The sequence below is a fragment of the Vigna unguiculata genome, chromosome 8 (assembly GCF_004118075.2).
Source record: "Vigna unguiculata cultivar IT97K-499-35 chromosome 8, ASM411807v1, whole genome shotgun sequence".
Lineage (NCBI taxonomy): Eukaryota > Viridiplantae > Streptophyta > Magnoliopsida > Fabales > Fabaceae > Vigna > Vigna unguiculata.
In genome coordinates, this window is record NC_040286.1 from 33,612,304 (window position 1) to 33,635,091 (window position 22,788).

Here is a 22,788-nt window from a genome sequence, read left to right on the forward strand (position 1 = left end):
AAAAGGTTAACTATCAGGATTAAAAAAACTATTTTTGGTTCAGTAATCTTTATTTGACGTTAAGCCAGAGGATTCTTAAAATCTTTTATTCGGAAAAGAACACTCAGTTTTTCTTTTTTGGAACAATAAGTAAATTCCGTTGATACTTTTAATATTTTTTGACTTAAAATGTTACTTGCTCCCATTACTGTTAAATAATTTTTTAAGACTACAAAGTTTTTACTAATCTTATATTTTTACTTTCGTTAATAGATATTTTAAAATTAATTAATTGTAATGCATCATATAATTTTTTAGACATGATAGTAAAAAAGAAATATGATTTAAAATTGAACCAATATATTAAAAATACGAAGAGTCCTATTATACTAAAATAATTTACGAAGCACATCGTTTATTAACATAGAAAGTTTTTTCATAATTTATTTAAAATTTTACATAACTATAAATCTTATAATTTATAAGTTATTTTTTTAAAATTAATTTAAACTTACATTTCCTCATTTCTTAATATGATATAGAGTTACAATTTAGAGATTATCTTAGTTTGAGACAATTTTATCATAACAAGAGAATTGCTAAAATTTATTTTGTATATAAAACTTCATTGCTAAGATTTATTTAGTTTTCCTCCTCTTTATATTTATATTATACTAGCATTTAATGCATCATTATGAATTAATAAATAATCATTTATTACCATTTAATATACTTTTCATACAAATAGTTTAATTAAGTTTTATCAATGAATAGATGACAAATAAATCCATATATGTGCACGTATTTGTTTTCATAGAAATTTCTGCATTAACTGAGTATATACACTACAAGAAAATCTTCAATTTTAGTGTCAAAAAATAGTTAGCTACTATACTGACCAATTTAAATACCAATTTACAAAATTAAAAATTATTAATTATTAAAATAGTCACTATTATAAATACAAAATCTAAATGTAGAATAGATTTAAGTCCAATTTATGGGTTTACTGACTTTAAATCGGTTTTTGGATGTCTTATTTGTCTTAAAATTGAAAAGTAAAATAATGGGTTATTATTCTAGTGTAGGAAAATGTTATTTTCTCATTAAATGAAACAAATATATTTTAAATTGTATAAGTGTTTCTTAATTTATATTTAACATTTCATAAAAATGTAAAAATAAAAAGATAAATAAGAGAACAAAGGTTTCTGAAGAAATAAAGAAGGAGAAATATGCATAACTCATTTATTTGTGTATTACAGTCAAGTAATATTATTTATAATAACCTTATTTTTATACATTGTTTAAAAACTTGACATGACAATTTTGTAGGCAAGAGTTCATAGTAGCTGTCGGAACAACACGATCACCTAATACACAAAAGTAAGTTATTAAAAAGATGTAAAAATATAACAAAATTGAATCATAAATAATACATATAAAAGATTCAAATAGAGAACAATGTTGTAAGAAAGTGAATACCTATATTAGATTTGGTCACACTACAACTATTAATGCATTCACCGTAAACATTGAGAGGAGGATCATGATCATGGTGACATTTATTCATGCAATCAGCATAACATTGTGGATCTAACCATATTAAACATTGAAAGTAACATTTTGCACCACATTTTTTTGCATTTGTGCAACCCAACACAATCATCATCATCATAATCACAACTCCAATATTATGCATCTTACTATTTGTCTTCACTTTTCTTTCCATCTCTAAAACCTATCCAAGAATTGTGTGTATGTTATTTCCAAGAAGGAAAACAATTTATAAATGAAACATACAATCGAAAGAATTTAAATATTCTCTGATCAATGGTATCATATCAATCAAATTAAATTAGTAACTCCCAAATTTATATAAAGTAAAACTAATAACTCCAAAATTTATGATATAACGTAAGGTCTCATTAATAATCAATTTTAGTAACCAAAAGTTCTTAATCTCTATAGTGACCAATTTAGATACAAATCTGCAAAATAAAAAATTATTGGTTACTAAATTATCACATGAATAAAAAAATATATAATTGGTATTAATTGGTTTCTAAAATTTAACTACGATGTTTTGACTACCAAAAGAAATTGGTCACTGAATATTAGTCATCAAAGTTTTTGCTACCAAAGGAATTTGTTTCTTAATTAATCTTTAATTAATTAATGACTAATTTAGCAACCAATTATAATTTATTTATTTATAATAGTGAATATTTTAGTAATTAATAACTTTGGGTTACTAAAATTGATTGTTAATGATGTATTTTCTTATAGTGATAACTTAATATAACATAACAAAATATAACATGACATAATATCACATGACATAGTATAATATTAACATAACATAATAGAACATGATATAACATAATATAAGATAATTATATATATATATATATATATATATATATATATAAAAGTATGAAGTAAAAGTGATTTCTTTTCAATAAATTTTGAATTTCTTATTACTAAAATAAAAAGTTTATAAATAAAAAAATTGATTAGACAAATTTTGCTTTAAGAATATCATTATTTTTTTAATTTTTTTCTTTTGATTGACTTTTTTATGATGCTTATAGTCTACCTAAATGATACCTAAATAGAGTAGATCAATTATGTCACGTCATAAAACGTCATTGCCAAGATTTATTTAGTTTTCATCCTCTTATATTTATATTATACTAACATTTAATGCATCATTATGAATTAATAAATAATCATTTATTACCATTTAATATATTTTTCATACAAATAGTTTAATTCAGTTTTACGTAAGGATGACAAATAAATCTGTCTCTATTGATATTAATAAAACACGTATTCGTTTTGATGAAAAATATCCGCATGGACTGAATATGTGTATTACAAGAAAATCATCAATTAAAAACCAATTTTAGTGTCAAAAAATAGTTAATCATTATAGTGATCAATTAAATACCAATTTACAACATTAAAAATTATTGGTTACTAAAATAGTGACTATTATAAATACAAAATATGGGTTAATTTAGGCCTAATTTATGGGTCCACATGACTATTATAAATACATTTTGGATGTCTTATTTGTCTTAAAAATAGAAAAGCAAAATAATGGGTTATTAGTAGGAAAATGTTAATATTTCATTCAATGAAACAAATATACATTAAATTGTATAAGTGTTTCTTAATTTATATTTAACATTTCATAAAAATGTAAAGAAAATAAGAGAACAAAGGTTTATTGAGAAATAAAGAAGGAAAAATGGGCACAACTCAAACTCATATTTATTTATGTATTACAGTCATGTAATATTATTTATAACAATCTTAATTTCATACTTGTTTAAAAAGTTATATCTTGACATGACAATTTTGTAAGCAAGAGTTCATAGCAGCGGTCAGAACAACACGATAACCTAATACACAAAAGTAAGTTACTAAAAAGATGCAAAAATATAACAAAATTGAATCATAAATAATACATATAAAAGATTAAAATAGACAATAATGTTGTAAGACAATGAATACCTATATTAGATTTGGTGACACTGCAACTATTAATGCATTCATCGTAAACATTGAGAGGAGGATGATGGTGACATTTATATTCGCAATTTTCATAACATGATGGATCATCTGATATTAAACATCGAAAGTAACATCTTGCACCACATTTTTTGTTAGGAGTAAAGTCCTTAGCTCCTGTGCAACCCAACATAATCATCATCATAATCACAACTCCAATACTATGCATCTTACTATTTATCATCACTTTTCTTTCCATCTTTAAAACCTATCCTAGAATTTTATTTGTATGTTAAATCTTGCTATAATTTCCAAGAAGAAAAACAATTTATAAACGAAACATACAATCGAAAGAATTTAAATATTCTCTGATCTATGGTATCATATCAATCAAATTAAATAATTAGTAACTCCCAACTTTATATAAAGTAAAACTAACAGCTTCAAAATTTATGATACACCTGACATACATTAAATGTCTTATTAATGACTAATTTAAATATTAATTTACAGAATAAAACATTATTGATTACTAAATTAGTTAATATTATGAATAAAAAATTATAATTGGTGTTAATTGATTTCTAAAATTTAAGTACCAATGTTTTAAATATTAAAAGAAATTTGTTACTAAACATTAGTTATCAAAGTTTTTGCTACCAAAGTTCATAAATTAATATCTAATTAATTAGTGACTAATTTGGCGATCAATTATAATTTATTTATTTATAACGGTGAATATCTTGATAAGCAATAATTTCTTATTGTGTGAATTGGTATTTAAATGGTCACTACAGTAACTAATAACTTTTAGTTAATAAAACTGATTGTTAATTATGTATTTTCTTATAGTGATAACATAATATAACATAACATAACAAAATATAATATATATGTATAATATAACATAATATTAACATAAAAAAATATAACATTATATAACATAATATAATACTAATTTCTTTTCAATAAATTTTGAAATTCTTATTATTAAAATAAAAATTTTATAAATAAAAAAATTATTAGACAAATTTTGCTTTAAAAATATCATTATTTTTTTAGTTTTTTTTTTCTTTTTTTATGATGCTTCATTTTTTAACAATCATAGTCTACCTAAATGATATGTAAATAGAGTAGATCAATTATGTCACATCTTAAATTTCACCAAAGTAAGTTTATTTTTATTCATTTTCTTAAATCAATTTTTAGAAGTTTTACATGCATGTGCTTTACGTTGTTTGCATGCGACTTAATTGCATTCAGGTCGTGTTCCTTTGGTATGATGGATTTGGAGAAGAGTATTGATGACTGCTTCTCAACAATCATTTTTCAACAAGTGTACTGGTACGTAATAGTATCAATAAGTGTCGTATCCACGAGAATTTAGCAAGTACATTGGTAGTTTGATTTTTGAGTTTTTGATTTATGATAGAGGGTGCAAGTAAAAATATATATTAGTTATTAGATAGATTGAGTGGAGTAGGGGCTATGTAATGATTTATCTCATCTTCTTCTACTACACCACTACTATCTTGTTTACTTTGGAAATCATTCAATGTCATGGGAGTACTCTTTCTATGTAGATCTAGGTTCATCCCTGATACACTAGAACCTAAGGACAAGGACTCCAAATCCAGTGTGATTCCTCAACTCCTGGTAGAATGAGTCCTTGATTTAATGTGCAAGACTTTCTCCTCCAGCATCCACTCTGGTATGCCATGGAGCATCCAGTACATGTATGATGATTTGATTGGACCACATATTGAGATTGGTTTCCCAACTCAATCCAAGCAAGTTAAATAGATGATTGATCAAGTCATTATTAAGCATAAATCAAACCATAAACAATTGAATGAAAGCAAATATAAATACCCAAAAAGTATAAGTGAATAGAATCAAAATTGATTACATCAAACCTGGACACGAGGGAGTTCAGCTACTCATAGAATATTACAATGCAATTCCAGTAACATCTACACATAAGATCTATACTAAGAGCACCTCCCTCGTGCCTCACAGACCCTATTCTACACTACTGCTACATTGTGGAGTCTCCACTCAATGCCTGAAATGAGGACCCAAGCTATTTATTTATAGGAATTTTTAGGCGATGCTCAACCACATGGATTATTTCACAAGTGGGTTTCCTTCTCATCTCAGCCCCTTGTCCCGGTGCTTAGCATGTGACCTTTTCTTCTTGGAAGGGTTCTTTTGGCTCCTTAGCTTCATGGATTTGGAAGGGTTTCCTCACGAGGCTTAGGTCCATTTCTTGTGTCAAGTCAGAAAGTCCAAATATGGTGTCCTGTCTTTTCTACTTCCATGGCTCAACTACAGTACTGTGGTTCAACTGCATACTTGATATTTTCTTTTATTTTTACTGCAAAACAACTAAATATCATTATAATTCATAAAGCTCCAATTCTATATACATCATTTTGTATCTTAAGCTAAGGAGATTTGTTTTATACTCAAATAGCACCATTTGATACATGATAAGTTTCAATTTCAAATGGAAAAATTACTTATTCTTGACACTTATCAAGTGTGAAGATGAATTTGTGTTGATTTGAGGGAATGAATATGTGTATTTTTTGAGTAGATTTAAAGGGTAAAGTGGATGGATCAGGAGATGAATTTTGTAAAAGTTAATGAGTGATTTGATTGATGTGATAAATTAAAATAAGTTTTAACAGATAGAATTTTAAAATTACCCTTATGATAAAAATAAAACCAAATAATTTTTAAATAAGTTAAAAATATTAAATTTTAATAATATTTTAATTATTATATATATATATATATTATTAAATATTATATACATATTATTAATAATACATATTATTATTAATTATTAATTATTATATTATATATATTTTTATTATATATTATTATTAATTATTATATTGTATATATTTATTATTATTACACACACAACAGTGGTTACCGGAGCACACACACTCACACACATAACATCAATTACCTAATCGGTGCACACACACCATACATTATTCATTCACGCACACAAGCACTAGCACACACACACAACACCTTCTTTCACACACACACACACACACAAAATATCCTTGCAATAGATGAACACACACCCCTGCAACACACACTCAACAATACACTCAATCACACACCGCTGCCACACACACTCTGAATAATCAGGGTTGAACTCGCCAAATGCTAAGCAACACCCTCAAATCTTTGCATGCATGTCGTGATCAGATAGTGGATGTATCCCGCTTTTCTGCGCTCGAGTATCCGTGCAAATCAACCCAAGAGAAAACACGAAGTTATTACTATCCGTCTTCATAAATTCTCTTGAACACATGCTCAAGGTGAATTTATACTTGCTTAAAATTGTTAAGATGTGCTAAGATTATTAATTTGAATTATTAGTGTACATATATTACATTCTCTTATAGTGAAAAGCTATTAGAGCTATTTTATAGTCATGAAAGTAAATAAAACTACTTTAGCTATGATAATATTATAGGTTGGAGCATTTGAATTTAGAAGTGGAGTGGTCATAGATTGTTGGATTTTATGACGGTTTGATATGTTTGATTTAATTTGATATGTTTTAACTTGAGTGTTGTGTGATATGTTGAGTGTCTTCAATACTCTAATTTTTGGTTAACTAGGTTAAATTGGTTGAGGTTAATATTATTTAAAAAGTCTCTTATTATGTAAAATTGTTTAAAAATATGAAGGAACTTTCTTATATGTTAATGGATCGTATTGTGCCACATTATCATACATGTAGCATACAAATTAAAATGAAATGAATGGAATTTTACTTGCAAGTACCACTTACCATTTTATGTGTATATAACGAAAATAATAAGATAAAGACTTTTGTAAAAATCAATACGATATATTACTCATAATTTATGTTTATTTGTGTATTACAATAACATAATATTATTTTTAATAACCTTAATTCGACACATTCTTTAAAAAAGTATAATCGGACATGACAATTTTGTAAACAAGAATTCACCTTGAAACACATTATCACGATCATGTGGCAAATAAAAAGTTAATTATTAAAAAAATCTTAAACATAAACAAACCGAGGAATTAATAGGTTTTTCCCTTAATATATCAAGTGCGTGAGGTCGGGTGTTTGAATAAAAAGGGTATGGTGTGTGTGAGAGGAATAGGAAAATTAAATAATATTAATAAAACTTAAATTGTTTAACGTTAAAAACTAAAGCACCCAATTTATAATTATAATTTTACAATCGCACTTATGAAATTTAACCCTAGATAAAGAAAAACGAAGATAGCCTTTTAAACCTAATAGTTTAACAAAAAAACATAATATTACAAAATATAGTTATCACATTAGTGTATATATCATGAGTATATATTAAAGTCCTGCTGCATTTTCAACGATGAAAAAAAATGAGCATTTACTATTTATGGTTAATGAACTGGGGTAGGTGTACCTTGGTAAAAGAAAGCACAACGCTACCATTGTCACTGTCAACGCGTCGGTTACAGAGCGCAAGAACCTGGGTTGAGTTGAAGTCGTGCGCTTTGAGTTCTGAATTCTGAATCTGACCACCAAAGTACACAGTCTTTAGGATCCGAAGGACAACCACAAGATCCTCACTTTTGTATCCTTTGATTTTGTTCAGACAGCGACATGTTCCCTTCTTCTTCGTAAGCTCTAGTAGTTAGATTATAAATCTTAAATACATAATAAGAAACATAAAATCATTCGTACAATAAGTTATTCCCAAATATTAAGAACGGTTCCTAATAACAATAGCTAATAACAATAGTAGAATGTGAAAGCGTACCTATAATTAGAAATAATATAGATGAAAGAGTGGTGGTACCTGATCTTCTAAATAGAATCAATGAAAGATTAGAAATTGTTTACTTGTGAGACTATACTGCTCTCTTTTTGGTAGGTTTTTTTAGAGCGCATCTTTCAAATGTATTTTGATGTCGTCTCGTTTAAAATTGACTAATGGAATATCAATTTTATATCCTTACCAGCAGAGATCAGGGACCTCTCAACAAGTTCCTGAATACTTAAGTCTATCATAGATCATTCATTCAACAATGCAACCCATCACAGATCATTCATCAGAAACCTAATATATATTATCCATAAATTAATAACAATTGTGCAATATAATTGATATTTATAAATAATATAATTTATTAATTAATGTCAATCCACAATAATAATATAGAGTAATAATTTTATATAATAAAATTATATAAAATACAACAATCTCCCACTTGGATAACATTAATAAATAAATTAATTATATCAATTACAACATAAGCACAAATACCAATTAAGAAATATAAGCATGAATCACAAAGATAATATCCGATAGGGATACATATCATATGCTTAGATTTAAAAAATAATGGATAATAAATAAAATAAAAACAAACATAATAAATATGTGATCCCAAAATGGTTCATACATTTTATATGCCAAAAGAGATATAATAAACCTGACGTCATTTATAAATTTACATCTCATGAAAACCATGATAATATAAAGGGTACATTTCAGACTCCCACTAACCCAGTACATCAAAAGACTTAACCACAACCATATGAGTTACATGATTTTGAAAAAACTCCATTAGCTAAGCCTTTAGTTAGTGGATATGCTAACATATCTTATGTAGCAATATGTTCAATCCGAGTTCGAAAATCTAAAATTTTCTCTCTAACAAACATAAATTTTATATGAAGATGCTTTGAGCATTAGAACGTATGTTGTTTTGAGAGAAATCCTAGGCAGTAGTATTTCCACAATATATTACAAGTAGCCTAGAAATACTTTCAACAATTTGAAAGTCAAAAAAACAAATTTTAGGCCACATAGTTTGACAAGTGCTTCATAACAAGCAACATACTGCCTTCAGGAGTAGCTATATAAGTTCGTTTAACCCTCTTCCAAGAAATAGCTTCTCCTTTCATCATAAAACCAAAGCCAGAAATAGTCTTTCGGTCGTCAGGGCAACCAGTAAAATCAGAATCAGAATAACCAATGACCTGAAGTTGATCAAACTTCTTATAGGTCAACATGTGATCCTTGGTTCCCTGCAAATATCTAAAAACCTTTTTTTAACGGCTTTACAATGACCCAAACTTGAGTCACTCAAGTATCTCCCTACAATACTAAAGCAAAAGATTTAAAGGGACGAATACAAAACTTGAGCATACATTAAACTATCAACAACGGAAGTAATTATGGAACTTTTCAAATTCAACTCTATCATTGTATCAATTTTGAGGACATTGACATTTAGAGAGCTTGTCACTTTATTGAATAGGTGCTACACATGAGGAGTAAGAATGCATGTTAAACCTTGAGGATCAATATATCCTCCTTGAGACCATCCAAGAATGCCACATGACCTGTCACAAAAAACTGAATGCCTAAAACAACAAAGGCATTGCCAAGGTCCATCATAACAAAGTGGCTATTTAACATAAATTTTTTTGTCTCAGTTAAGTTCAACCCTTTTACTAGAAAGAACAATATCATTAACATATAAGACAACAATGACGAATTGACTCCCACTAGCCTTCAAGTAAAGGCATTGATTTGTGGTATTTTTCTTGAAGCCAAAAGAAGTGACCATCCGGCCAAATATCAAATGTCATTGTCTAGAAGCTTGTTTAAGTCATAAATAGACTTCTTCAACTTGCAAACTAAATGCTCTTTGCCTTATTTAGCAAGAGCTATTAGGTTGAACCATATAGACTTGCTCATGGTGTGTTTCAACACCGTCAAAGACCCTTTGTTTAAGTGTTCCAATTTCTTACAAGAAGCTTTCTAGACAGTAGTGGATTGAGGAGTATGAGCTGGAGGCTCTTCTTCTCTCAAAGAAGAGTCCATGTCGGTATTTGCCAAATATAAGTCCAAAGATTCTTTCCAGTCCTCAATATTTGTCTTATTCAAAGTTTTTACCGAATTCAATTACATAGGAAAGAAGCCAGTAACAACAAATAAACATCTAATATGCACAATTATTGTGCAATAAAATGTAATGTTTCTAAATACACAGTCAAACATGCCTATAATACCAAATTTCTCATCCACTATGATCCCGCCTGAGGGTCCCGAATCATAATAAATAAGAAATATAATTAAGAAATAAAAGACAATGTGCAACTCATGTCATAAAGAAATCTAATACCGATAAGGTACAAGACAAATAATTGACATAAGATAAAATTCAAAGTACATCATATCACCTGAATCAAAATAACATACGAGCATGATTGACATTAATGTAATATAAAATTAATTAATGGGATAATTAAAATATCTAATTAGCACAAAATTTCATATAATTGTACTCACGATAGGTGAGTTCACAATCATATAAAATTATATCACCCATGCTTAACAAAATATAATAAAATTATATTATGCATGAACAATCCCTTAAATAATAACATTTCCAAATAAGGGTCAAAATTAATTCAAGTATAGTCATGTTAACTGGAGAGCAGAGTATACTAACACGTCACCAAAATAGTAGAGAACTTGTACAAAACATTTCATACCCAAAAGTCGAGAGAATGATATATAAAATTAAGTTGTATTCATGAAATAATTAAGATTAAATTATTTCATTCACACAAAATTTTATATAATTGTGCCCACGATAGGTGAGATCACAATCATATAAAATTATATTATTTTCACATGCAACTTATATATATCATAAATACATAATTTTCTTCCTCTAAATCCATCACGGATTTCACTATACAAAATGACATTCAAGTGAAAGTAAAAGGAAAACATTTTATAGTCCAAAACCAAATGAAACTTGGAACAAAACTTTCTCGTAAAAGTTGAAAAAACTTTCCATAGAAAAAAAAAAGCTTTATGAATTTTCCAATCACTTGACAAGGTATTAAACTTTCAAATCACATAACAACAAAAAAAAAAATTTTTCCCAAGATAGGTTCGTGTTGATCATAACTCTTAGATAAACGAAATATCACTATCATTACGACTTGTCCAATTTTTACTGAGTATTTAATTAAATAATTCTTGAAAACAAGGTCATTGAATATGAATGCCCACAGACCTTTTCAACCTTTTTACACAATGTGAAAGTAATGTAAACAGAAAACTTAAGAAAAGCCCACATATATGTCATGGCTAATATTGATTTGAAATTGAATCTGTCATCAATTGAAAATAAAACCATTTAAATGGTTTTAACCAATCCTCTCCATTATGATCACGATTTCAATCTAACCTTTTATATGGTGAAATGAAAATAGTTCAAAATGAGTCTACTCACACATGGCTTAACAAGAGAGATTCTAATAATAGTACATAAGGGTATCATGTTAATTGATTTCTCTCTGATGCTAAATCACAATCAAGTGAAACCTTCAGGTTTGTGATTATTAATTTAAAAAGTCAAGAAATGCACCTCACCATTGTAGGATTTCATAAAGTCAAACAAACACACTCTGGTGGACAGAGAAAGGTTACTTCCATGACTAACCAATGACCATAAGTCGTATAACAAGAAACTTATCATTGAGGCAAGCCTCGTGCTCCTCGATTTCACCAGTAACCACTAAATATTACACAAAAGTTTCACAGACCAAAGGTTTGCTGAAGATACCAAGAGGATGCAACAAGACGTATGATGTAATTACAACACCCAAAGCAGCCACAATAACAGATTGTTACAATCATGGTTCCCAAGAGCTCAACATCACAGTAACATTATAATGGCTATTTAACAACATAGAGCAATGCATTATGGTAACAATTCAGGCCACCATTGGAATAGAAAAGACCATCAAGCAACCACATTGCAGAAACACCACAACCAATCTTATGGAAAACACAAATCGCGAAACGAAAAAAAAACTTCTCAAACCATATCACGAACCATCACCCTGAAATAACATAGGGACGCCAACAGATCCACCGCCGGTCCCCATTGTGACAAAGATGGAGACCACCGCAGCAAACCAAACGAAAATCGCCCCTACTGCAGAATGTGCCTCATCTTTGAGACCGCAATAACAGATCAGGGAAAACATCTTGCCGTCGTCGGTGACGAACCAAATCTGCAAGAGCGCCTCTCAGCAGCCACTGCAAATTGCGAAGCATCACAGGCGACGAACTAAAATGTCACTATCGTTAATCACCGCACCACCGTGAACCTTGGACGATGAAGTTAGCGCATCAATGTCGCGAGTCGCAGATCCTCCTTGCGCCACCACTACAGGAGATTAAACCACCACTGGTGATGTCACGATTTCGCCGCCGGAACGAACACTGGACGAACCGTGCACACCACCACACGCAAGAAGCGAGATTCACAAAACGAGTGTGGAAAGTCGCCGCGAACCAACCTTGATTGGCACTGCGAACATTGACGAAGGGGGTTCAAAACCGCGCCGCTGCTGGAATGCGAGAATGCAAGGAGAAGGTCCGAAACTAGATTGGCCACAAAACGCTCTGGATTGGAGATAAAACCAGGAGAACACATCGCGAGAAAGAGATCGAAGATATAAAAGACCCGCGAGGAAGATGAACAAGGTCGTGTGCAAAAGGTTTTCCAAAATTAGGGTTTGAAACCTTTTAATCAGGGATTTCCACGAAAAAAAAAACATTCGAAGAGAAATCCCTAAACCTGATTGTGAGAGAACAGTTCGAGAAACTGCTAAATTTTCTATTAGGGTTCGTCATAAAATTGGGAAAAACAAATTAAGGTTTATGCAGAAAAAGAACAAAATCTTAATCATAAATCTAAATCTAACATTGCTATGATACCAATTGTTAGATTATAAATCTTAAATAGATAATAAGAAATATCAAACCATTCATACAATAAGTTATTTCCAAATATTAAGAACGGTTTCTAATAACAATAGTAGAATGTGAGAGCGTACCTATAATTAGGAATAATATATATGAAAGAGTGGTGGTACCTGATCTTTCAAATAGAATCAATGAAAGATTAGAAATTGTTTACTTGTGAGACTATACTGCTCTCTTTCTGGTAGGTTTTTCTAGAGCACATCTTTCAAATGTATTTTGATGTCGTCTCTTTTAAAACTGACTAATGAGATATCAATTTTATATCCTTACCAACAGAGATCAGAGACCTCTCAACAAGTTCCTGAATACTTAAGTTTATCATAAACCATTCATTCAACAATCCAATCTATTACGGATCGTTCATCAGAAACTTAATATATATTATCCATAAATTAATAACAATTGTACAATATAATTAATATTTATAAATAATATAATTTATTAATTAATGTCAATCCACAGTAATAATAGAGAATAGAGAGTAATAATTTTATATAATAAAATTATATAAAATAACACTAGCATCATCTTCATGTCTATTCTGTGTCTCCCTGCAGAGTGAGAAACCCAAATGGCAATTGTAGTTGAAGACTTCTTCAAGGAGAGGAAATACCCTTTCATTTTCACTCTCTTAATCTTGTTCATTTGTGTCGCGTTCTTCCTCTTCAGCTTCTCCAACACCACCTCAAATCCTGTTGCTTTCTATTCTGTTATCCAACACCAAGCACCTCCTCATCATGCTTCAAAACCGAAAGAGCAAGAGCTTCCTCTAAAGGTGACCAATGTCACAGCTGATGAAGACCAAGGTTTGCCCCCAGAGGAGGATGCTGTGACCATTGATTGGAAGCTGTGTGAGGACCCGCAGAATGTTGATTTTATACCATGTTTGGATAATTTTGTGGCCATTAAGGCTCTTAAGTCGAGGAGGCACATGGAGCACAGGGAAAGACATTGCCCTGAGACCAGTCTTCACTGCTTGTTGCCTCTCCCCAAAGGGTATAAAGCCCCGGTTCCGTGGCCTAAGAGCAGGGATAAGGTGAGATTCATAGAAGTTGAATGAATTGTTATTGTGATACTCTTTAGTCATTTACATATTGTTATGCAGGTTGTTGAAGAAATTGTTGTACTCTTAGCTTTACTTGTATTCTGAACGGGTTTTGCTTTATGATTTGTCACATACCAATTTATTCTAATGAAGTAATGAAAATAGTGTTGAGTTGTTATTTGTTAAGTACCATTTGAGTCTTTTAACTAGTCTTGAAGTCAATGGAGAAGGAATTTTATATTTTCTTTATTTTCAGATTTGGTATGATAACGTTCCTCATCCAAAGCTGGTGGAGTACAAGAAAGATCAGCACTGGGTAGTAAAGTCTGGAGAATATCTGGTTTTTCCAGGTGGTGGTACTCAATTCAAAGATGGAGTAGATCATTACATTGAGTTCATACAGAAGGTATTTTTGCCATGTGGATTCACATGATTAACCATGATTATGATATATATGTGACTTTTATATACACTGATGAACTTTAATCAATTATTGAAAAGAAGAACCTAAAAATTGGGAGGACTCGGAGAGTGACTGAGAAGAAACTTACTACTTTTGGATCTTGCTTGGTCTACATATTGATATCAAATGAACACATCAAAAAGCTCAGAGCTTATTTGATTAGGAATTTTAGATGCAATGCTTTGTTGCTTCTTTCTAGTAGGATTGATGGAAATGTCTAAGATTTCATATAAAGAGTTGGCATTCATATATTGTTTTATCCAATAAAATCGATGACATTTTCTTGTAATGAGGGCATAGCAATGTTTCGTTTTGATTTATGAATGACTTCAAGAAGTACATTTATGGTGGTAGCACTAGTTTGCTAATTTTTTGGTTATATACTAGACATTACCAGCAATTAAATGGGGAAAGCATACCAGGGTTGTTCTAGATGTTGGCTGTGGTGTTGCTAGCTTTGGTGGCTATTTGCTGGACAAAAATGTTATTACTATGTCATTTGCCCCAAAGGATGAACATGAAGCTCAGATACAGTTTGCCTTGGAACGAGGAATCCCTGCAACTCTTTCAGTCATTGGAACACAAAAGTTGACTTTTCCTGATAATGGCTTTGATTTGATCCATTGTGCACGGTGTAGGGTTCACTGGGATGCAGATGGTACTTATCTTTTTTTCTTGCTTCCACTTTCCATATCAGGACTTCCTTCTATGTTCCGTTTATACCAATATATGATAATGATGTTTATTCACAAATACTGTCACAAATTTAGGTGGGAAGCCCTTGTATGAGCTCAATAGGATTCTTAGACCTGGTGGTTTCTTTGCATGGTCTGCAACACCAGTCTACCGAGATGATGAAAGAGATCAGAAAGTATGGAATGGTTTGTCTTTCTCTTTTTCTCTCACCTTCATCCTCTTTCTCTGTGTCATTGTCTTTCCTTCCTCTTTAGTTATAATTTTTTCATCTGTGTTGAGAATGTATCTTATTTAATACACAGAGAAGTTGAATTTTTGTATGAGCTGACCTTGATGTCCCAAATGAATTTGTTCTGTCTTCTCAGCTTTTATGTTTAAGAATTTTATTTTTTTGTCAAACTGCAGCCATGGTGGATATAACAAAAGCCATGTGCTGGAAGGTTGTGGCTAAGGCTCATGATTCTTCTGGAATTGGACTTGTTATATACCAGAAGCCCACCTCATCTTCTTGCTATGAGAAACGTAAAGAGAACAATCCACCTCTATGTGAAAATGGAGATGGGAAGAACAGCTCATGGTAGTTTCTCCTTTCTTGGGATCTTATTTCTATTATGCTTATGTTTCTATCAATTTATACTTCATTATTCCAACACAAAATAAATGAATATTACCTCTAAGAAAAAGGTCAGAGAGACTATTGCGAGCAATGCTAGATGTTAGTACCCTGTTCTCGTTTGAGTAAAGATCACCCTTTTTTCTTGAATATAAGCAAATTTGCCAACTTTTGTTTTATTTAAGGATATTTTTCCTAAAATCCCTTAACTTTAATTAATGTGTAACTTTATATTAAGATACTAATCAAAATTTAATGTAGTAAACTGATTTTCTTAATTTGTTTGGAACTAGTTTCTGTTTAGTTTCTATCTTTGCTAATTTCCTCTTCATGCTTGTGATTATGTTTAGGTATGCGAGGCTCAATAATTGTCTTACTCCTCTTCCGGTCGATGATAAGGGTAAACTGCAGAGCTGGCCCAAGTCTTGGCCCCAGAGGCTTACCAGTAAGCCACCTAGCTTACCTACTGATTCAGTTTCCAAAGACAAGTTCTTCAAGGACAGCAAACGCTGGTCTGAATTAGTTTCAGATGTTTATGTGAAAGCTCTTCCTATAAATTGGTCAAGTGTTCGAAATGTAATGGACATGAATGCTGGTTATGCAGGGTAAAGTAACATTTTTTTTCTCAAATTCTAGCTCTTTTGCCCATACATTCTTGAGGGCATTGGTAGTAATAACCGATATCCTTGATTTTCTATCAGACCTACTCATGATGTAACAATGGCATGTTATTGACAGTTTCCTCCAAGTTTCTTTGAGACTGATAGCACGTCTGTTATATTTTGCAGATTTGCTGCTGCTCTCGTTGATCTTCCAGTGTGGGTGATGAATGTAGTACCTATTGATGTGCCTGATACTCTTAGTATTATAATGGACAGAGGGTTTATAGGAATGTATCATGATTGGTGCGAGTCCTTTAGTACCTATCCTCGCACATACGATCTTCTTCACTCTAGCTTTCTGTTCAAATATCTTGAGCCAAGGTATGGTTCTTGAAGAAACTAATATCTATAACATCATGTTATTCTAGGACTCTGTCACTTATGCACAACACAGGTAAGTGTATATGATTCTGATAATGAACAATTTTTGTCAGATGTGACATTTTAGATGTGGCTGTGGAGATTGATCGCATATTGAGACCAAATGGATATCTCGTGGTTCATGATTCAATGGAGATACTTAACAAGCTCACTCCAATTTTTAGTTCACTTCACTGGTCTGTAACGTTGCATCAGGATCAGTTTCTTGTAGCTAGGAAGGGTTTATGGCGACCTACGAGCTCTTCAGACTGAATGTACATTGGGTTATGAGCATGAAGAAATCTTCAATCACCCATGGATTATATATATCAGTATATTCTGGATAAAAGGTTGGTGCAAAATGATTGAATTTGAAGAAAGGAATATTGTATCCGACAAGTAATCTTGTCCGAGTGTGAAATTTGTTAGCCATACATTTATTTATAGTAATAGTAATACGGAGAATTTTTGTTTTTCTGATATATTTTCTTTTCCGGATACTCATGCTGTGATACGAGTTTACCATAACTTTGGCATGCACAGTTATGTGCAAGCTGTACTCTGTCAGGAATCATATACTAATGCTATGATCCTTCTGTGTCTAGATCCAGGCACGGTGGCTGAATGCAAGCAATACATACATACATGCAGATTCAAAAGACACTACACATTCCTCTTCCTAGAAAAAATAAAACTAAAACCCTATGCAGGAAACTACATAATACATGTACGAGAAAAGAAACTATAAAGAATCTTCACAATTCACAAACAAACGTTGAATTGTCCAAGACAATCCTTCCATTAGACGCAGCAACATTCCGGGAGTAGCACATGAACCCATCAACATAACTATAATTCTGCGTGGTGCTTGCCTGACCCGACACAACAGAGTGACCCTTCACATCGATCCAGCCCTTGGAATTCTGGGCATTGGTAATGGATTTCGAGAAGCACCCACTTACATGCTTCTCATTGAGAATATGAGAAAGCTCGGTGACAAGCCGGTATGTGCCATCGAGAAACTCCTTAGTGGTGGTGACAACCCTTAAAGGGTACCTTCGTCTAACCTTCAACCTGGTGATAGATTCACCTTTTCCATCGATCACCTTAACTTTTTTCTTTGCCTTGAACTTCTGCTTAACGGTCTTGATACTCCCATTGTGTTGGAACTTTATGAAGTTCTTGAACGAGAATCCCTGAGAAACCGTGGTGGTGATGTTGCCTGCACTGGTCATGACCCACCCTGTGATGTGCGTTTCCTGCTCCGCGTCCACGTCAAACGACCCATCAAGCCCTCGAAACCCCTCTTGCCGTTCGATCGAAGTTTCAGGACTGTGATGAACCACGGGATTAGCATGAACCACCTTTGATTCGTGGTCCAACCAAAGATGCAAGTTTGCGTTCACCAGCCAGTAAGATATTCCCTTCACCACCCCTATTCCGAACACGTGCTCCTTCCCATCCAAAACTTTCCCCAAAAACGGCGTCAAATCGATGTCGTATGAGGGAAGGTTAAAAGCCCCGATCGCCACCATGGGCTCCCAGAACAAAGGGTTGATCCCGCCGGTGAATATCACCGGAAACGGAACCTCCGACCCGACAACCTGCCCGTCGATCGTCGCGTAAACTTCCCTGTACGCGCCGTTCCCACGCTCCGTCGCCAAACCGTTCGCCGTGATGTACGAAGTCGGCGGGTTCGAGTACCAAAACTCGTCGTTTCCGTGAAAAGAAACGTATAATTCAAGCACCGCGCGATAGGTGTTTCTCGGAATTCGAACTTTCCGGGAGAAGGAACTTTTCTCCTCCTCCAACTTGAACCAAAACCCTCGCCGTCCATCATCGGATATCGGAATAATCAAATCCGCCGGCGACTCATTCACGCCTCTGGAGCCAGGATCCTGGATAAGAGATCGAGATTTAGGCAGAGAAATTGGATTGAAAGTAAGCTCCTCGGGGCAGGGGACAAACGGAACCCTGACGGGGGCCTTAACGGCGTACTCGTTGTAGTAGAGGAGAGTGACGGTAACGTGGTAGACGCCTGTGAACTGTGTTCACGATGTTTTCTAGCATCATGGTAAGGTCGAGGTTGGATTTGGCGAAGAGGGAGGAGTATCTCGTGACGTCCTTGCGGACGTTCAAGAAGATGCCGTCGGCGGTGGGCTCGGCGGTGCTGGTGCGGAGGATTTCGGCGCCGGCGATCCAGATGGCGGCGATGCGGTCGTACTGCTCGCCCTTGCAGCGGGCGTGGAAATGGAGCACGACGCGAGACCACGGGGCGGGGCAGCACGGGGGAGGGCTGTAGGAGGTGGTGTACGGAGGAGAGTCGATGGTGTGAGCGAAGCAGTGGTGGAGGACACGGTGGCACAAATAAATATATATCTGTGCACGGATTCGTTTTCGTGGGAATTTCCGCATTAAGTGAGTATAAACACCACAAGAAAATCCTCAATTTTAGTGTCAAAAAATAGTTAGTCACTCTATTAACCAATTTGAATACCAATTTATAAAATTAAAAATTATTAATTATTTGTTATATTATCCATTGATTTGATATATTTATTCATATGATTCATTAGTCTTTATGGTAAATATTTGTATTAACTAAGTTGATTTATTTCCTTTATTGAGTACATATTGTATCTATAAATATGACTTTCCTATCAATAATAATATACAAGTGAGTTGCTCCCTATTCTCTATTCTCTATTATTTCTTCTCTATTATCTATTATTCTCTTTATTATTCACTTTATTTCATAACGTTATCAGCACGATGTTTCAACCAATTGAGGACTAGTGGAAGCTTTTTCTCTATATCGACACTGTTATGCGTGTCTTAATCCAGGCTCTTTCTAATCATTTCTCAAATTATAATTTTACCTTATATTTTTCCTCTTGTGATAAGAATTATTTAACTTTATCAATTTTCATCTTCGTCTTATTATTTTTATTTTTATTTTGACGGTAATTATTATTATTATTATTAATATAATTATTTTATGTGCTAGTTCTAAACACACGAAATGTTGCAAAATTTGGAATTGTGACCTTTGATATTACAAGGAAGAATTCCTTATATTGGATTTTAAATGTTGAAATATATTTAGATGCAATGGATATTGGGATACCATTAAATCAAGAAATAAAGCATCTAAGCAACTAATTTGCTCATGCGACAAAAATATTGTGAAAAAGGATTCACAAATATTATGAATTTATTTCATGCCTATGTATGGCTGGCTGGATAAAACAATAAAGCTTTTGATGAAAAATCATGAGATCCGCCTAATTTGCTCCATTCCCAGAAGTGAATGCAACAATCAATATTATGAATTTATTTCATGTCTTTGTATGGATGAAAAAAAGCAATGAGCTTTTGATAGAAAATCATGAAAGATGTCCAAATTGGTTCTGCTCTATTCCCAGAAGTGAATGCAGCAACATTTTATTTATATTTTCGTGATCGTGATCTTGATTATGGACATGGTTATAAAGAAAATTTCAAAGACACATTTTGTCACCAGAAGTGGCACAATAATGTGAAAAAAAAGGAAAAGGAAAATGTGAAAATATTGACAAAAAGATGAAAGTATTTATTATCATTATGATGGTAAAGGTCATTTGAGTTGTACTTATTGTATACCAAAGCATCTTACAAATAATGATAAGAACATAGAAACACACTTTGCTTATGAAGATGGTGATTCTGATTATGGCCATATGAATGCTACTCATCTTGATATTGTTATTTTCTTTGCTAAAGCAAATGGAAGCATTGATCACCTCATTGATTATGAGAGTGTTAAAAAAAAATTCTCATATTGATATTTACGTTTATATGAAAAACGAATGTTTGCACTAGTACCAAAAGATATGCATCTTATTGATAGTGCAACAACTTATACAATTCTCAAGAGTAATAAATTTTTCTCTTGTTTGATAATGTGAGACATCTATGTTAGTATTATTTATAGTACTACAAATATATTTGAAGACTGTAGAAGAGCTATTATACTTCTACTAAGAAGTTGAATAGAAACTTATTAAGTTTCAATGATATTTGTCTAAATGGATATTAAATTGAGACAAACAATGAAAAAGATATGAAATATCTTTATATCTCTATGATTGAGTTGAAAAAGAAAGTGTATTGGAGAAATTATCAACATTCTCTTATAGTTTGTACTACAAGTTTATTAGTACAATTGAAATGCATGTCATGGTAAACTAGAAGTTTACAAATCAAAATGATTGCCTTGTTTGACATGATCAGTTATTATGATACGAAAAAAAAAGGTTGAAAAACTTATGTGGACACGTTTGAAGCGTGGTAGACCTATTGGTTCCAAAGATAAAAACTCTTGAATGAGAAAATGAGTTAATATGCAAAATGACCTAATCGAAAAGGTTGAAATCCCAAAAGATTCATTTGACATAATTAATGGTTCGGTTCCAGAAGAACCTCAAGTACCTGAAATGGTTGAAATGATGAGATCTCAATAAATTATGTCATGAATCATAGAATATGGAACCAAAATAAAGTTAACATTGACGAAACTTTTACTTATAACATAGCGATGAATGTTATGAATGACAATGAGGATCAATAAGTAATGATCATTGAAGATTGTCGGCGAAGAAAAGATTGGCCAAAATGAAAATATGCAAAGAAGCATAATTGTATTTGCTTACTGAACGAAAGGTTTTTGGACGTATAGTTCGCACACCTGAAGTTGTGAAACTTGTTGGGTACATATGGATTTTTGCGCAAAAATCAAATTAAGAATGATGAAATTGTTAGATACAAAGCACAATTGGTTGTTCAAGGTTGTTCACAAAATCTTGTATTGATTTGTGAAAAAACGTATTCACTAGTATTGGATGCAACAACATTGCAATATTCGATTATCCTAGTTGCATAACAATATTTGCATTTACATCTAATGGATGATGTTATAACCTATTTGTACGGTTCTTTTGAGAATCATATTTATATGAAAATCCCTGAAAGATTTTATTTACCCAACAAGACAAATTCTCAAGAGGGATATTCAATAAAATTGAACATGCTCTTTTATTGATTAAAGCAATCAAGACGTGTGTGGCATAACCGTCTTATTGAGTACTTATTAAAAGAAGGATCTAGAAATGATCATATTTGTTCTTGTATTTATATGAAAAGATCCAAAAATGAATTTGTCATAATTATTGTTTATGTAGATGACATAAACATCGTTGGAACTCCTAAGGAGCTCACAAAGGCAACTGATTACTCAAAGAAATAATTTGAGATGAATGATCTTTGAAGAGCAAAGTCTTATTTGAAATCAGAAATTGAGTATTTAAATAAAAGTGTTTTTATACATCAAGAGGCTTATATGATTAAGGTGTTTAAAATGTTCTAAATGGACAAGACACATCCATTATGCACTCCAATAGTTGTGAGGTCGTTAGATGTTGATAAATGTTCTTCTTAGACCTCAATAAAATGATGAAGATCTTCTTGGTCCAGAAGCACCATATCTTAGTGTCATAAAACCACTAATGTATCTTGCTAATTATACTCGACCTGATATTGCATTTGCTGTA

General features: G+C 32.0%; 1 protein-coding gene, 1 long non-coding RNA gene and 1 pseudogene across 3 annotated transcripts; 1 reads left to right on the plus strand and 2 right to left on the minus strand.

Annotated features, from left to right (window-relative positions):
* Positions 1-1,278: 1,278 nt before the first annotated feature.
* LOC114195576 lies at positions 1,279-1,816 on the minus strand. Its single transcript, XR_003606512.1, has 2 exons — positions 1,465-1,816; positions 1,279-1,352 (listed from the first exon to the last, which is right to left on the minus strand). It is a non-coding gene; the product is annotated as an uncharacterized LOC114195576 (long non-coding RNA).
* Positions 1,817-7,909: 6,093 nt separating this feature from the next.
* Positions 7,910-17,682, plus strand: LOC114193115 (probable methyltransferase PMT23). The gene is made up of 9 exons (XM_028082816.1): positions 7,910-8,182; positions 13,880-14,397; positions 14,663-14,812; positions 15,257-15,527; positions 15,640-15,750; positions 15,971-16,142; positions 16,529-16,783; positions 16,967-17,161; positions 17,275-17,682. The coding sequence occupies exons 2-9, from the start codon at positions 13,933-13,935 to the stop codon at positions 17,471-17,473; spliced, it is 1,818 nt and encodes a 605-aa protein (XP_027938617.1). The 5' UTR covers positions 7,910-8,182; positions 13,880-13,932; the 3' UTR covers positions 17,474-17,682.
* LOC114193116 lies at positions 17,657-19,714 on the minus strand (annotated as a pseudogene). The gene has a single exon (XR_003606225.1). The product of XR_003606225.1 is annotated as a peptide-N4-(N-acetyl-beta-glucosaminyl)asparagine amidase A-like (transcript).
* Positions 19,715-22,788: the final 3,074 nt, after the last annotated feature.